At 55.2% G+C, this 16,431-nt stretch overlaps 7 protein-coding genes across 7 annotated transcripts; 4 read left to right on the top strand and 3 right to left on the bottom strand.

Moving 5' to 3' along the window:
- Positions 1-344: 344 nt before the first annotated feature.
- Positions 345-1,080, bottom strand: CCOS01_02144 (uncharacterized protein; the record flags this gene model as incomplete). Its single annotated transcript, XM_060450336.1, has 3 exons — positions 345-618; positions 736-814; positions 1,011-1,080. The coding sequence occupies 3 exons, from the start codon at positions 1,078-1,080 to the stop codon at positions 345-347; spliced, it is 423 nt and encodes a 140-aa protein (XP_060318986.1).
- A 1,779-nt stretch (positions 1,081-2,859) lies between these two features.
- On the top strand, positions 2,860-4,151 carry CCOS01_02143 (prephenate dehydratase; the record flags this gene model as incomplete). The annotated part of the gene is made up of 2 exons (XM_060450335.1): positions 2,860-2,959; positions 3,259-4,151. The coding sequence occupies 2 exons, from the start codon at positions 2,860-2,862 to the stop codon at positions 4,149-4,151; spliced, it is 993 nt and encodes a 330-aa protein (XP_060318985.1).
- A 1,028-nt stretch (positions 4,152-5,179) lies between these two features.
- Positions 5,180-5,692, top strand: CCOS01_02142 (uncharacterized protein; the record flags this gene model as incomplete). Its single annotated transcript, XM_060450334.1, has 1 exon — positions 5,180-5,692. The coding sequence occupies one exon, from the start codon at positions 5,180-5,182 to the stop codon at positions 5,690-5,692; it is 513 nt and encodes a 170-aa protein (XP_060318984.1).
- Positions 5,693-5,864: 172 nt separating this feature from the next.
- Positions 5,865-6,296, bottom strand: CCOS01_02141 (uncharacterized protein; the record flags this gene model as incomplete). The annotated part of the gene is made up of 1 exon (XM_060450333.1): positions 5,865-6,296. The coding sequence occupies one exon, from the start codon at positions 6,294-6,296 to the stop codon at positions 5,865-5,867; it is 432 nt and encodes a 143-aa protein (XP_060318983.1).
- A 1,270-nt stretch (positions 6,297-7,566) lies between these two features.
- Positions 7,567-9,626, top strand: CCOS01_02140 (uncharacterized protein; the record flags this gene model as incomplete). Its single annotated transcript, XM_060450332.1, has 4 exons — positions 7,567-7,638; positions 7,985-8,167; positions 8,709-9,236; positions 9,492-9,626. The coding sequence occupies 4 exons, from the start codon at positions 7,567-7,569 to the stop codon at positions 9,624-9,626; spliced, it is 918 nt and encodes a 305-aa protein (XP_060318982.1).
- A 523-nt stretch (positions 9,627-10,149) lies between these two features.
- Positions 10,150-11,432, bottom strand: CCOS01_02139 (uncharacterized protein; the record flags this gene model as incomplete). Its single annotated transcript, XM_060450331.1, has 2 exons — positions 10,150-11,115; positions 11,229-11,432. 2 exons carry the CDS (start codon positions 11,430-11,432, stop codon positions 10,150-10,152), a joined length of 1,170 nt encoding a protein of 389 aa, XP_060318981.1.
- A 699-nt stretch (positions 11,433-12,131) lies between these two features.
- On the top strand, positions 12,132-14,903 carry CCOS01_02138 (hsp98-like protein; the record flags this gene model as incomplete). Its single annotated transcript, XM_060450330.1, has 1 exon — positions 12,132-14,903. The coding sequence occupies one exon, from the start codon at positions 12,132-12,134 to the stop codon at positions 14,901-14,903; it is 2,772 nt and encodes a 923-aa protein (XP_060318980.1).
- Between the last annotated feature and the right edge of the window lie 1,528 nt (positions 14,904-16,431).

Genomic DNA, 16,431 nt, shown 5'->3' with positions numbered 1-16,431 from the left:
CCAAGGAGAGGGGAACCATACGGTCAACCAAGACTTGGCATTTGCCGACACAGATGACTCCTTGAAAACTGACGATATTCCCAAATATGTCCCCTAGAGCGCGCCGCTCACGTTTCAGACCAGACCGCCTGGAAACCATCCAAAAAGAGTGTGTTCATCTGCAGAGCAATGCTAGATCCGGCCGTCTGGTCAGCTAAAATGGAGTGCCAACGTGGCCTGGTCAGAGCGGGCGTCAACAAGCCTGAAACATGAAACCTTGGAAGATCTGCCTTGCATATATCTCGTTGCGGTACAAACATTTCGGCCTGGTGCTATTCCCCCTCATCCAGAGAAAGCCATCGGTCCTAGCCACGCTGCCACTCTGCAATAAGCGATGGAGATCGGCTTGTGGAAGGTCTTCTCCCGGCGCGCCGGCACCTCACTACCCTTCCTAGCTGCTCATCACGGACGACGACCCTTGCTGCTTCTGCTTGAGCCTTGTCGTGTCGTTCAAACTTGACGTCGTCAGCCGTGGCTTGTGTGACCTTTGACCGGTGGCCTTCCACGTGGACAGGGTTCCAAAGAAACAGAAACATGTTGAAAGACCAAGATGAGGCCACGACCGCCTTGTCGTCGCAACTAACACCACTCGCGATGAACTTTCGAACTCGTATCGCGGTCTACGGAACGGGACCGAGACCGAAGGAGTCGCTTGCTGCCTCCGTGTTGCTATGAAAGCTACGGGGTAACTTTCACCACTGTCCCAGCATTCCCTGCTCCTTTCCAAAGGCCCGGTTCAAAGCAGCTATTGCGCCATAGATGCCGTGCTTCACCCCTGCAGCAGATTCGAAGCATCACAGCAGCATGAACATTGCAGCTTGTGAGAGACGGGGTTTTCGCAGAGAGTCTGAGAAGGAAAGAAAAAAGTCTACTCGAAATTGAAGGGGAGTAGAGTTGCGACGAACTCCCAGCTGGGATTGGTGCGGAAACGCTAAAAAATCCAATCAGGCACGCCAGGATGCGCCACTTACCGCCAGCTTCGGACGAAGTCCATGCTCCACACAGCTCCGCCGCCACCGCCGCCCCCGCCACGGCGACCATGAGTTCCTATTTTGGCACTGTCGGCAAGTCGGCCTGTCGGGCGGGTCGCCGGTCCCCGCAAGGACGGCTATCGGCTTGGCCATCTGCCCGGCATCAACGGAGAAAGAGGAGTCTCGGGCTCCGGAAGGTTTGCGGCCTGAGCATAACGACGTCGTTCCGGGCGCATGACGCTGCGGCGCTCGTGACTCAACCGTCGTTTCGTGTTTCGCGTGTACGCGGGCTCATCGGGATGGCTGACGAGAGAGAGGTTTTGCGGACAGGACGAGTCTCTGTCTCCTAGCATTATCGTCGTCAGTCTTCCAGTGGTTCCGTCTGAGTCTCGACAGTATCCTTTCATCTCGTTCAGAGAACTTGTCATCACAAAAACGCAAAACTCATTCTGTTTCAAGTACAAGGTCTCGTGATGCCGCCATTGTGGTTGCTGACTGATTGACGTGTCGATGCTTAGCTGATGGGTGAAGCGACTTGGCCGGTGCTAGATGAGCAACACCCTGTGACGGCACGGACGCCAGACCAGCGTGAGCAATCAAACATGCCGTCATCTTATCTAGGGCCTCCTATCAAGGACCGGCGAGCTATCAGGACTGCTTCACTGGGAAGAAACACATTTCCTTGGAAATGGCGGGGCGTGACGGTGTTGTGTATGATAAGACACGGACGGCAGTCGGCCGGCTGAAGATATGAGCGGCAGTCAAGGGTGACCGCCTTTGCTAATAGTCCGATGGCCCCCTTTCGCTACTGAGACCGCTGTGATATCATCTACGTCCAATGTTGTCGCAGACATACATACGGCAGCCGAAGACTTTTGGTCTGATACAACTGGCAAGCACACCTCGCGAGACCAGAACAATCGTCGGAATTGAGCACACGCTTAAAGCGTGTTGTGCATACCAACGCAGAGTGAAAGTACCAACAAGGAGACACCCTCAACATACGCACATGACCCAAGTTGCTAATGTCAGAGCTGGATTTTCTTGAGCGACGGGACGATCCGCTGTCAGTCCTAAGGCGGCTGACCCGAAGGTGACAACTTTTTGAGCTGTGTCTCGTCCATGGTGAGTTTACTGTCATGGAGCGGCTACCACGACGGCAAACTTGCCATCGCAGTATATCCAAAAAAAAAAAAAAAAAAAAAAAAAGAGTATGGCTGACCACGGCTGCTCAACAGGTAAACCAAATCGTCGACTCCAAGACGGCGAGTTGGCAAAGGTCGCAAATGTCTTAGTCGTGCCGGGCCCGGCATTTGCTCATCGGCGAGTGGAGCATCTTCCCCATGCCCCGCGGGAGCAACCCCTCCCCCTTCTAGCCAGAAAAAAAAAAGCCCAATCCACCACTCAACCTCCGATATCGACGACGACCACCACCACCACGACGTCTAAAATTCTGACAGCCCCGTTCGTCGTCGACTTTGCGCCCCCAGCAATTGTAGGACACGCGCAGATCAGTAATTGAATTCGGCTTCGTATTCGAGATAGTACAAGAAAGCCGTCTTTTGTGTTCTGAAGCAATCGACCGCGCCAAGGTGCGACCCCGACGCAGCTACCCGGAATCCGGAAATAAAGGGCCCCTCCTCCTGCTCCTCCTCCTCATCATCATCCTCGTCCGCCGACTTCCACGGCCACGCAGACGACTTCTGTGCGTGTGTGTCTAAGCATTCTCGGACGAACAATCATCCACGGCTCATCGCACTGCTCAATTTTGAAAGCCTCCTCCAAATCTACGCTCACGAGCTTTGATCCGCCCTTCATCGAGACTTTTTCGTCACATCACGATCCAACCATGAGTGACAAGTCTCAGGTTTCGGCGGAGGCTGCAGGCGGAGAAGTCAAGCCTCTGGTGGGCTTCTTGGGCCCCCAGGCCTCGTACACGCACCAGGTAGGTACCACGAATCTGAAGAAAAGAAATCACACCTCGCACGGCATATGCCAAGTGTGGTGGGACTTGTCAATCATCTCTAACTTTATGCATCGCAGGCTTCGTTACAGGCCTTCCCAGAAGATGAATGGGATCTGAGACCCGTTGTCAACATCACAGGCACGTAACTCACCACCCTTTTTCTTCATTATGTCGTCTCTGCTGTTCTTGGCACCCACCCCCTTTTCTCATTCTCTCTATTTTTCGTTCCTGCGCCGTGGCGTGTGCTACCTCCCGTCTGACTTGAATCGGAACGTCCATCAGACATCTTCGAGGTCGTACAAGCCGGCGAGGTCGCTTTTGGCGTCGTTCCCGTCGAGAACTCAACCAATGGGTCCGTCCTGTTCACGCTGGACAACTTTGCCGACCGCAACGGCTTGTACCCAGACATTTCGGTCTGCGGCGAGATCTACCTCGACGTGCACCACTTTCTCGTCGGCCGCCGTCCGGACCCGGCTCACGACGCCGCCGCCGGTCCGGGACTACGAGGAGGAGACGAAGGCTCCGGCGCCTGCACGCCGACGGCGTCGGACCCGAACCCGCTGAAGCCGCGGACGAAGCCGCTGTGTAGCCTCAAGCACGTCCGGCGCCTGTACTCGCACCCGCAGGCGTGGGGCCAGTGCGTCGCCTTCTTGCAGACGTATCTCAAGGGCATCGAGGCCATCGACGTTAGCTCGACGAGTCGCGCGGCGGAGCTGGTCAGCCTGGACGAGACGGGGACGAGCGCCGCCATCTCGAGCGAGATCGCGGCGGGTATGCACGGCATCGACGTGCTCGCGCGGACGATCGAGGATCGCGAGGACAACACGACGCGATTCTTCATCATCCGAAAGGGGCTGGACGAGAAGCAAAGGATGCCAGGCCACTGCGTGAAACCAAAGACGAAGACAAAGTCCATGGTGTCGTTCACGGTCCCGCACGAGGCTCCCGGCGCGCTGGCGGACGTGTTGGAGTGTTTCCGGCGCTACGGGACGAATCTCACGAGCATCAACAGCCGGCCGAGCCTGACGGCGCCGTTCAACTATGTCTTCTTCGTCGAGTTTGAGGGGCACCGGTTCCGGGATCCGGAGGGGAGGGTCAAGGGGGCGCTGGACGGGGTGGCTCGGGTGGCGGAGAGATGGCGGTGGCTTGGGAGCTGGGAGGACCAGCGGTCGTGAGAGGGGGAGGGACTGGCTGGTGGTCTTCCCCTCCCTTCCTCGTGACTTGGCTTGCGGTCTCTCTCTCTTTCACTCTCTGTCTCTCTGTCTGGCTTCTAGGCCCTGGACTATTCCCCTTGCCTGATTCAGCTTCGGCAACTCTGTGGATGTCGGCGTTGGCGACGGCCGTCTCTGGCGACTGCCGATGATCCCTGAGCAAAACGTTGACATGGCACGCGGGACATGCTTCGAGGCTACATCTGGTCTACATGCCAAATACTGAGAGGTTTTGCGGTACTGCGGCCTACAAAGGGCCACGAAAGGGGAAACGGGGCGAGTGGGCGGGCACGCCATGCTATTGCTGGGAACACACAAGGGGAGTCTATTGGACGGAACAGGCCTGGACTGGCTGACGACATCGCAACTAATGTCGATTCGAGATAAGGAGGTGCATTGTGAGGGCTGGAACCAGGTCACCAGGACCCTCCAGGAGCGTGGGAGCGTGGGATGACTGAACTGTCCCTTTCTTCGGTCCCCTTAGCCATTGTGTAATGGAAACGCAGCAAAGTGCCACCGCGGAACGAAAAAAGTCTTCTCGTCGTTCGTCCTTCTGAGGCGTTTACCTCCTGTTTTTGCCTCTTCAACCCTGGTTATATGCTGAGTCGACTCATGGATACATTGGAATGGTCTGAAAATGCCTCTTCCGACCCTGGCTCTGTGATGGAGCGATGGATACCTGGGAAGGTCTAAGATGAGCCTTTGATGGCCGAGTCTTCACGCCGAGCTGGTGGCGTTGTGAGACCTGGTTTATGGTTCAATCGTGACAAGAGGAAAAAGGGGGCCGGCAACGATGACGAGAAGGACCCTCCTATTGTCCATGGTTACGGATGAGTTGTCATATGCAGAGCTTTTCCAACCCACGCAAGAGTTGGTGAAGGAGAAAAGCGACGGATCAATCGCTTCAGCTCGAGCTACATGTGATGGTCTTGAGAGAGCGTTGAGAGCGTGGAAGAGACGACCAGAGGGCTGGTCGCGTGCCCTATGTCCGAATGTCTCACAACGCCAGTCCGGCTACATTCATGGCTACGGCCACACACGCACCCTCCCAAAAGGTCAGCCAACAAGATGAGCAGATTTGCCAAGCAAGCCTGATTATCTATCGTCTGGGTCCTTCTTACAATGTGTTAGCTGTCGTGAAGGATCGAGACCAAGGAGTAGAGCAAAAGTTAGTTTCGCGAAGCTCTGTACTGGGTGTGGAAGGGGTCGAGAAGCTCTTGCAACTGTTTAGCGTGGCGCGGAAGGGGGTGACCTGGGAGTTGTCGGGGTTGCCAGAAGCTCTAGGAAGCTCTGCGAAGCTCTTGCAACTTGTTGAGGTGCACCTGCTCTGTCTGCCATGCACTTGCACACTCACACACACACACACAGAGCTGAACCCCTCTTTCCTGTCTAGTTTGACTTTCCCCCCTCCTCCCTCAACGGACCGGTCCATGTCCGTTTCCTGTTGGATGTCTTTTTTCTTGTGTGGTCTTTGCCTTTTTTTCTGCCCGTCCGCCGTTCGGTGAGATTCTGGTGGTGGATCGGCAACTCCACGTCCATTACGTCCAAATTACATGGACAAGACGTGCTGAAATCGCAGCACTTGCAGGACCCCTGGTTGATATGGTCTGTTGTTGAATGGCGACCAAAGTTTGGTCCTGGATCTGGGCTGTTTCCTCTCTGAATACTTACCTCTTCTCATTTCTCTTGTTGGCTCTGTTTTCTCATCCGACTCCTCATACCCAGATGCCGAGTATCTGCCGTCGCAGTCACAAAAGGGCCAGGCCGAGGTTTTTCGACATGTCGCCAGATGGAGCTCAGCTGGAGCACAATGATGCTCGTCGCTGGATCCCGCGCCAGATGGGCCCACACGACGACACACGTTCCGCCGCGGAACGTCTCCATTTGCCCTGCTTTTTTCTGGGGTCTCTTTCTTCTCTTTGAGTTGGTGACTTTCCTAACGGGACCCATTCGGGAACTTCCCTGGGGGCCTTGATGCCATGGCCGAGTGAAAACTTGCGTAAGAAAAGTACCCACGCTATGCAAGTGTCCAGATTCCCGCAAAATACCCTTTTTTTTTTTCCTCGCGTCTCTTGCGTCTGCCATATTGTGTACTGTACCTATTTGCATGCTGCTTGCTGCACGCAAAAACACAGAGTTTTTTTTTTTTTTTCCCAGCTTGTCCCATCCGACAAAAGCGGGCTTGCAACACTCGGCAGACTTTTAGTGCTGCTGGGGGCGCAGAGGCGCCTGTGTTGCAATTGGTGTGTGCCGGATCAATTCCTTGTGCTATGACGTGTAGTGCGCGTAGTAAGACAAGGTTCGCACCGCGAGGAAGGATGGGAAAAAAGAATACACTGGCGCCTTCCCCATCCGAAGAATACCTCATTGCTCAGTCAGTAGAAAGGTGTGAGGAAGTATCCAAAGGCAAAGGTATCCGTACGCGGTAGGGCAAGTACCGGAGCTGAACCGTCTGGTCTCTGGACGAGGTATCTTTGGTGTGTTTTCTGTCCGATTTTTACACTGCTTTCCGCCCGTGAACGTGGATGAGAGAGTACTTTCGTCTTACCCGACTTATACTTGCCCATCTACTTGTTGGTGTTCCCTCTTCTCCCACAATTCAAATGTCCCGAGTTGCAGCAAGGCTCAACCCAAGTGGGTGAAGTGTGGACATGGCCACACACATCCTTTCGGTACCAAGTACCGTACCCTCTCTTCCTGTTCGGCTGTTCCCTACCACCACTCCATCTTCTTTGCTCTCTTCCTCGCTCTCATCCCGTCTGAAGGGAGGGGTGGGCTCACCGGGCACCGTGCTGGCCCATGGTCCAGACGCAACAAGTACGCAGTTAGTAACTCTACGTACCTTTTTTTTGTCGTCTGGTCCGACGGCTGTCGGTCCAAGGCAGTCGGACCTGGACATGAGAGGCGTAGACAGTAGGAAAAGTGGTAGTGAATAGGCAAAGGAACGGCAGCGGCGCGAGGGATCGAGTGAGGAGCGGTTGCCGTTGCCGTGGACTGGACCGTAGAAGCGGGAGTTGCAGAGCTTCTGGGAAAGCTGAACCATGAAGGGGGGAAGAAGGACCAAACGATTTATAACCAGCTTCTCCCTCTCCCTCTCCCTCCTCGTCCCTCTTCGATTTCGCCATCGATACCTTGTTATTTCGACATTCACGATCCCCTACATCCAACATTTTTGTTGTTTAGACATCGCGACAAGAGCTTCTCACAACCAGGTGCCAATTAAGACACCAAGAAGCTCTGCAACTTTGGTTCCTTGCCTACCCGTTACCCGTTCACCCCTTGCCGGATTCCATCATCCGTCTTCCCCGTTGGCGGTTGTTCCAAAATCCAGCAAATCCCATAGGATAATTCCCCATCTTTGCTGCTGAGGTGCTTCATCATGGCCATCACGCCTTCGAAGCCAATCTTCTGCGCGACCCACCCCAGGGCCTGCTCTACAGCCTTTGAGAGAGTGAGATTTCCCAATCCCATAACGCCTGTTGGCTTGCTTCTGGCACTGCTCGTTCCTCCCTGCGTGTCTGCTCTGGGACACGAGCGAGCACGCAATCCCGCCGGACCCCAAAAACGGACAAGGTTCAGGGTGCCTGAATCGTTCCTTTTGGGGGGAAGAGAGACGGCCTGGCGGGAAGAGAGAGAGAGGGGAGGAACCTGTGGTGTTGAGCGAATTACCACGGCTTCATTCGTTCTGCTTGTGCACCGAAACCACCATCAGCTCGCTGCTGGGGTTACTTCTGCACAGCGAGCGCCATGTGAAGAAGAGCAGGATTAGCTAACATGGCGATTTCTCATCATTCTAGGTGTTTATGAGCCGCCGGGACAAGCTGGCGTGTGTACATGAGCCTTTTGGCGATGCGTTCTATTATGGCCCTGAGCGGACTGGTGAGCGTTTTGAGAACGACGCTGAGGGCAGAGAGAAGTCTGGCTTCGCCGAGACGACGTATGCCGATGTTCTGAGGCAAATCGAGGAGGCCGGCAAAGATGTATGTTTTTTCCTCTCCCCCTGATTCCCTTTTCCCCTCCAAAGACATATTTGCCCCTCATTATGAGGTCGTCGTCTTTCCGATCGCGATCTCACCCGCACACCCCTCCACACTATTCCCGCCCATGCATTCCCCTATAGTACGCTACTCCCCCAACCCCTGGCAAATTGAGTTGCAGAGCTTCTACGACCCCCAGTCATAACCACCGTCAATTCCAAACTTGCCCTTCCACGCCCGAAAATGATTCAATTTTCGGTCGGAGGTGCTCTTTGAAGCTTCAAACAGAGCTTCTCGAAACTCTGGATTGATTTCGATTGAAGCGGCGTTTGATGGCTGGGGGTGCTGGCGTGCGTGCACCCGGGGAAGCTTTACAACGCAGCCGCCACAATGTCGCGCATCGCCGCTCAGCGTTCCCTGGTACCCTTGCGGAGCTTTTAGAGTCGCGACCAACGTCGCATTCCACCTATTGCTCAACACCACCACCACAGAACTATGATGATGCTATATCCCAATTGCCCAGATCACTAACACCCAACCACAGAAGCGCGCCTTCATCAAGGACATGGCTTACTACATCATCCCGCCCAACCAGCAAAAAGCCTCCATTGTCCCGTCCGCCGGCAACACGGCCGAGCCCACCAACCCCACCGTCCTGCCCTTGAGCATCCTCCGCAAGTTCCAGTGGACGTTCCTGATCCGCCACCCGCGCCGCTCCATCCCCTCGTACTACCGCTGCACCCAGCCGCCCCTGGACGCCGTGACGGGCTGGACAAACTTCAACCCGTCCGAGGCCGGTTACGAAGAGCTCCGCCGTCTCTTTGATTACCTCATTCGCGAGCGCATCGTAGACGAGAAGGACTTGTTGGTCGTCGACGCTGATGACATGCTTGACGACCCCGAGGCCGTCATCCGCGCCTACTGTGCCCACGTTGGCCTCGACTTCACCGACAACATGCTTAACTGGACCGATGAGGATACCAAGGTCGCCCAGGAGAAGTTTGCAAAGTGGAACGGCTGGCACGATGATGCCATTGGCAGCACGTCGCTCAAGCCGCGCGACAAGAAGCATGTAAGTCACCCCTAACCCCTACCCCTGATCGGCTGGTGCTTTACTGTTGTTCTGTACCCCCTCCCAAACGAAAATTATTCCCCAGAAAGAGATTGGATACAAAAAAAAGGACCTGCCCGTTTGCTTGGGCGCTTTTGAAATCACTTCCTTGAAACTCGCTGGATATTTTTTTGACCTTTGGTGTGGCGGACGAACACACACTAGACACTAGTGTGGGGTATATTTCGCAGCATGCTAATTCCCCGCGAGAAAAAGGTTATCACCCGTGAGTCCGAAGAGGCTGAATGGCTCAAGAAGTACGGCGAGAAGGGTCTCAAGGAGATCCGCGAGTGCGTCGATGCCAACGTCAAGGATTACGAGTACCTCAAGAAGTTTGCCATCCAGATCTGATTTCACCGTATACGTTTAAGTACGGGTACGGCTAGTTGTACACGTACGGACACACAACGTACACTTTTAACGAAGTTGATGACCAAGAACGCCCACCAACCAAGGGGTGGAATTTATACATGCATGTTTTTATTATAAAAACGGGAAATCGGGTTTCTTTTTTTTTCTTGAACGGAACAGTTCGATATAGGGATTTAGGGAAACCTTGGGAGGTTTTTCTATCAGGGACCTTGAAATCGGTCCATCATGGGTTCAATGTAACCGTATTGATACAATAGTCTACATGGCAGTGCCAATAACCAGCCACTTCTAACAGGACTGCGTATATGACTTGCAAAGTCTTTTCTTCTTTAATGAACGAAAAACCATGCCATCGCACAATGCCTACTCCACGTCCATTTTTCTTGATGTACACATTTTCCCCGTATTGTGACAAAAAAGGTCTCGGCCAAAAATCTTACACGACAGTGCTGCTGCTTGCTCTCGTTCCCCTAGCTCTCGCCCCATACATAGACCTTCATATCTATGCCTTGGTATCAGCCTTGGCGTCAGCCTTGCTGTCTTTCTCGTCCTTGCTCTCCTCCTTGCCCTCCTCCGCCACAGGCTCCTTGATGCTGTAGTTGGTATCGTCCCCAGCGGCCTGCACAGGCTCCGCGGCCGCCTTGGGCGCCTCCACCTCGGCGACAACCTCCTCCTCGGGGTCGAACTGGTTCTCCTCCAAGAGCGCCTTGGCGTCCTGGAACAGGTCGTGCGTGACGTTGCCGGACCACTCCTGCGCAAAGTTGCGGTCGTCCTCGTTGGCCCAGTATATCGTCGCGGGCAGCAGCTCGTCGACGGCCGGCGCCTTGGTGGCGCCCTCTTGCACCTCGCCCTCTCCTTGGCCAGACTGGCTGACAATTTCCGTCTTGGCCGGCGGCGCCTTGGACCACTTGCGGCCCTCCAGCGCCTTGCCCTCCTCGAGCACGGCCTTCTTCTCGCGGCTGCTGACGACGAGGCGGTTGCCGCGGCCGAAGCCGGCGAGGACGGCGGCCATGTCGGCGATGGAGTTTGCGCGCTGGTCGTTGAGGGCTAGGGAGCGCTCGTGGCGGTTGCGGACGATTCTGCGGACGCGGACGAGGTCCTCGGGGGCGGGCTTCGTATCCTCGGCGGCGGGGGCGTCGGCGTCTTCCGTCTCGCCGGCGACGGAGTATTTGACGTCGTCTACGGCACCAGCGGCGGCGGCGGCGGCTCTGTCCTTCTTGACGCCCCACGGCTTGATGGCCTTTGGCTTGAGGAGCTCGGTGCGCTTCTCCCTGTAGAGGAGGTCGTCCTCCCAGGCGAGCTCGTGCATGCGGCGGAACTCGCGGAGCTTCTGGAAGACGGACTGGCCTGCTGCGCCGGCGCCGGCGGGGAGCTGGATGAGGGCCATGGGGGCCCAGTAGTCGCGGCGGAGTTTTGCGGGTTTGGACTTTTTGCCGTTGAAGGGGAGTTGCTTGAGGGCTCGGTGGGACTATGTAGGTTTGGTGATGTTAGCTGAGCTTCTTCTTCTTCTTTCAACTTGGTCCAAGAGAGATCTGCCATTGGCTGCCCCAATTGGCTAGCAACAAGGCCTCCAAAACGTACCTCGAGCTGCTTTGTGTGCGAGTAGATGACCTGGTTCGAGGTCAGGTGGCTCCAGACCCAAATCTGCTCGCCGTGGCCCGGCTCAAAGTTGGTGAGCTCATGCTGGGGCGTCCTGCGTCGCGACCGCGTGTGGCCATGCCGTATACTCGTCCGGGCGACGCCAAAGGACAGTTTTGAGAAGCGAAATACCGGGACCGAGTTCATCGTTGCTAGCTTTGCGGCCGATCGGTCGATGAGGACGTATCGTTTCGTTTCGTTCGTTCGTCGTCGTCGTCGGCAACCCCCTAAACTTCTCGGGACGGGCAGCTTGACAAAATTTCCCGAAGCTCTGGAACCTGTTCCCCCAGGCCCGCGCCGGTAGTGTGGCTGATCTGTGGCTTGACGCTGAAGGTCACATGATTCGAGTGTTACCAGCCACATCGGACAGAACGTTCCTTGGCGACCTTATCGATAATCTTGATAAGGTGATTGTGATAGCAGGTCCGTGCGCTCAGAGCGAACCCCGCGGTTTGGGCTCGGTCGGTGCTCAGATTCTAGTGACGTCGCGCGACTTCTACCAGGTTCTGGTCGCTGCCCTACGACTTCCCGGCCTTGCCAGCGCATGCTGGATCAGTCCATCCTCTTGGCCCACTTCCAGGTTTACGGTCTGGATGAACCTCACTTTGCAAGCATAAATTCAACATTGCAATCAAACTTCAACTGGCTTCTCTTCTCAAGTCACCAAGCTAATTCTTGCACATATTGAGATACCCCGTTGAATGATAGACTCTTCAACTTGAAGCCATTCAGAGCTTCCTTCAACAACCATACCTCACGTATCACCACTCTTAATTACCCACCACTCAACCTCACAAGACAAACCACGCAACCACACACAATCGCTACCACAACTACACTACCAACATGAATTCACGAATGGAATTCACCGACAGAGGCGAGAAGGCCGTGCAGGATGCCATGGCCCTCGCGGAGCAGTACGCCCACTCCCAGCTGCTCCCCGTCCACCTCGCCGTCTCCCTCCTCGATCCCCCGGCAGACCTCTCAAAGGACCAACAAAACGGCCCGCCGCAGACGTCCTCCATGTTCCGACAAGTCATTGAGCGCGCCCACGGCGACCCGCAACTCTTTGACCGGGCACTCAAGAAGACGCTCGTCCGCCTGCCGAGCCAAGACCCGCCACCGGACCAGGTCTCCGTCGCACCCACATTCCACGCCGTCCTCCGCAAGGCGCAAGAGCTGCAAAAGACGCAAAAGGACTCCTTCATCGCCGTCGACCACCTCATTCAGGCCCTCGCCGAGGACCACACAATACAAGCCTGCCTGCGGGACTCCAACATCCCCAAGGCGAAGCTGGTGCACGATGCTGTCACCCAGATCCGCGGCACGAAGCGGGTGGACAGCAAGAACGCCGACACCGAGGAGGAGCACGAGAACCTCGCCAAATTCACCATTGATATGACGGCCCTGGCCCGTGAGAAGCAACAAGACCCGGTCATTGGCCGTGAGGAGGAGATCCGCAGAGTCGTGCGGATCTTGTCCCGCCGTACCAAGAACAACCCGGTCCTCATCGGTGAGCCCGGTGTCGGTAAGACTACCGTCGTCGAGGGTCTCGCCCAGAGAATTGTTAACCGCGATGTTCCCGACAACCTCAAGGCGTGTAAGCTGCTGTCGCTCGACGTCGGCGCCTTGGTGGCCGGAAGCAAGTACCGCGGAGAGTTTGAGGAGAGAATGAAGGGCGTCCTGAAGGAGATTCAGGAGTCAAAGGAGATGATTGTCCTCTTCGTCGACGAAATCCACTTGCTCATGGGTGCTGGCTCTTCAGGCGAGGGTGGCATGGACGCCGCCAACTTGCTGAAGCCCATGCTCGCCCGTGGTCAGCTGCACTGCATCGGTGCGACGACCCTCGCTGAGTACCGCAAGTACGTTGAGAAGGACGCCGCGTTCGAGCGTCGATTCCAACAGGTTCTCGTCAAGGAGCCTTCCATTGCCGAGACCATTTCCATTCTCCGTGGTCTCAAGGAGCGGTACGACAGACATCACCGCGTTACCATCCTCGACAACGCCTTGGTAGCGTCTGCCAACCTCGCCGGCCGCTACCTTACGTCGAGAAGGCTTCCCGATTCTGCCATTGACCTGGTCGATGAGGCTGCTGCTGCAGTTCGCGTCGCCAGGGAGTCGCAACCCGAAATTATTGATTCTCTCGAGCGCAAGCTCCGTCAAATCATGATTGAGATTGCCGCTCTCGAGAAGGAGAAGGATGAGGCGTCCCAGACTCGTCTCGTCCAAGCAAAGAAGGATGCCAAGAACGTAGAGGAGGAGTTGGAGCCTCTTCGCCAGAAGTACCTCAGTGAGATCAAGAGAGGCGAGGAGATTCACTTGGCCAAGACGAAGCTCGACGAACTCGAGAAGCGTCTTGAGGATGCTGCCAACGCCGGCAACCACGCCAAGGCCGCCGACCTCCAGTACGGCGCCATCCCCGAGCAGCGCGCCGTCATCAAGGAACTCGAGGCCAAGAAGGCCGCTGCCGACGCCGCTCTCAACGCATCAGGCCAGGACCACGGCGCCATGGTCACTGACGTTGTCACCGCCGATCACATCAACGAGATTGTGGCCCGCTGGACCGGCATTCCCGTCACTCGCCTTAAGACCAGCGAGAAGGAGAAGCTCGTCCTCATGGAGAAGCAACTCGGCAAGATCGTCGTTGGTCAGAAGGAGGCTGTCCAGGCCGTCGCCAACGCCATCCGCCTGCAGCGGTCTGGTCTCAGTAACCCCAACCAGCCGCCCAGCTTCCTGTTCTGCGGTCCGTCCGGTACCGGTAAGACTCTCCTGACCAAGGCGCTCGCCGAGTTCCTCTTCGACGACTCCAAGGCCATGATCCGCTTCGATATGTCCGAGTACCAGGAGCGCCACGCCCTTAGCAGAATGATTGGTGCTCCCCCGGGATACGTCGGACACGACGCCGGTGGTCAGCTCACCGAAGCTCTCCGCCGCAAGCCCTTCTCCATCCTCCTCTTCGACGAGGTCGAGAAGGCTGCCAAGGAGGTCTTGACCGTTCTGCTCCAGCTCATGGACGACGGCCGTATCACCGACGGGCAAGGCCGTGTCGTCGACGCCAAGAACTGCATCGTCGTCATGACCTCCAACTTAGGTGCCGAGTACCTCACAAAGTCCACCAACCGTGAGGGCAAGGTCGACGCTACCACTCGCGAGCTCGTCATGAACGCCCTCCGCAACTGGTTCCTGCCCGAGTTCCTCAACCGCATCAACTCGACTGTTATCTTCAACCGCCTCACCCGCCGCGAGATCCGCAAGATCGTCGACATCCGCCTGCAGGAGATCCAGAAGCGGCTGGAGGGTAACGGCCGCAAGGTATACATTGACGTCTCGGAGGAGGCCAAGGATTACCTCGGCAACGCTGGCTACTCGCCCGCCTACGGTGCTCGTCCACTGTCTCGCTTGATTGAGAAGGAGGTCCTCAACAAGCTGGCCATCCTCATCCTTCGTGGCAACATTCGCGATGGCGAGAACGCCCGTGTCGAGCTCATCAATGGCAAGATGGTGGTGCTGCCTAACCACCAGGACAGCGAGCTCGATACCGATGACGAGGACATGGATGAGGAGGATGCCGTTGACGAGCTTGTTGCTGATGAGATGGATGAGGACATTTACGACTAAAGCGAATCAAGAACAACAGAATGAAAGTCAGAAGACACAAGGAGATGATTCACGAAAGCATGATTATTAAGATTGATGGGGTCTTTTTTTCAGTGTAGAGATATAAACTCTAGAGAGAGAGAGCATCAGGCGTTTAGGGATTAAAATGGTTCAAGCATTGTAGGATTTTCTTTTTTATAGGAGTTGTAAATAGGTTATAGAACTATAAAAGTTCAATGAAAACAACGTACACAATATTTAAATGTGTCAAAAAGTGAACATTTCCAGTGATATGAACACCGTGGTAGTTGACGCAATAGTGGTTGGGAATTTGATTGAGAGACATACAACTCAACCGGTTTGAAATTTGTCAATACACGTTAAGTACCAGGAGACAGACCACGAAAATACGGGAGGCTAGCTTGTAAACGGGTTATAGGACTCCAAAAAAAAAACAATCTCAATGGAAGGTGTTGCGATAATTCCTCTAGCCTAACACAATACATCGCGAGACAAAAAAGCTTCTCCTTCGTTTATTCCCCCTTCCACGTTCCATTCCTTATCACCAGCAACACCAGGCGCCCCTCTATACGCAGTTCAGTACATTGTGGGCCAGGGAGGCGGTAGAATGGTACAAAGGTCAGCAATCGACGAACGTACAGCTCGCAGCCTTACTTGATGACATACATACATGACTACACCGAGCTCGAGATTCGCAGTCCCCGGCATGAGAGCACCGATCTAAGCGCCAAGATATATAGCCTACCGAGGTGAGCATCTTTTTCATCTTCCATCCATTCAACCCGAAAGAGTGCGTTCGACGTGCGTCAAGATATGTAGTTGAATAGTACCCAAGGCTGGGTTATAGTACCGCGAAACCCAATGAGATATAATCGAAACGAACATGTCTGGGAAGCAAACACAGCAATGTCCTAGAGACTCGATCTCAACCAAAGTTGGAAGGTGCTTGTGATAGTACGCACTCACCACAGGAGATTGACGCCATATGAGATGTGACCTTCTGGTAAAGACACGCAACGGCAAGAGGATATAATTCTGGCAACAAATTTAGCACATTCACAAAAGAATTTGTGCAATGGCGAGAATGATCCGGGAACCGCGCATATCAGACAAGTCTTGGCTTTCTCTGGCGAAGGCAGCAGAGGGGCTTCATCGTGAATTATCCCCATCGAGATATACATTCTGCACCACTGAAATTGTGGCATACTAGCTGATAAGTTGACCTGCGTCCTCAAAAGAGAATGCCATGGGAGTATCTGATATCCTAGATCGTGGAAACAAATCCTGTTTAACATTAGATTGGCATACCACCTACCTGACTGACGAATGACGTCGGAGCTACCTGAATGGCCGCCGAGGCAATGTGAGCCGAGCGTCGAGTACCAGCGCCCGGCATGCCAAGCGGTCACGATATCTATGTGTTTGTCCTGCCCAATTCCCATCACACCTCACATGCAGCGTCCGTGACAGACGCATGCCCGGGGAGCCCCGTGGCTATTTCCAGCGGGTGTCGGGGACGGCTCACTCG

The sequence above is a fragment of the Colletotrichum costaricense genome (genome assembly GCF_030867565.1).
Source record: "Colletotrichum costaricense strain IMI 309622 chromosome Unknown Scaffold_2.1, whole genome shotgun sequence".
Classification (NCBI taxonomy): Eukaryota; Fungi; Ascomycota; class Sordariomycetes; order Glomerellales; family Glomerellaceae; genus Colletotrichum; species Colletotrichum costaricense.
Note: the sequence above shows the minus strand (reverse complement) of the source record. Positions and strands in the feature narration are given on the sequence as shown.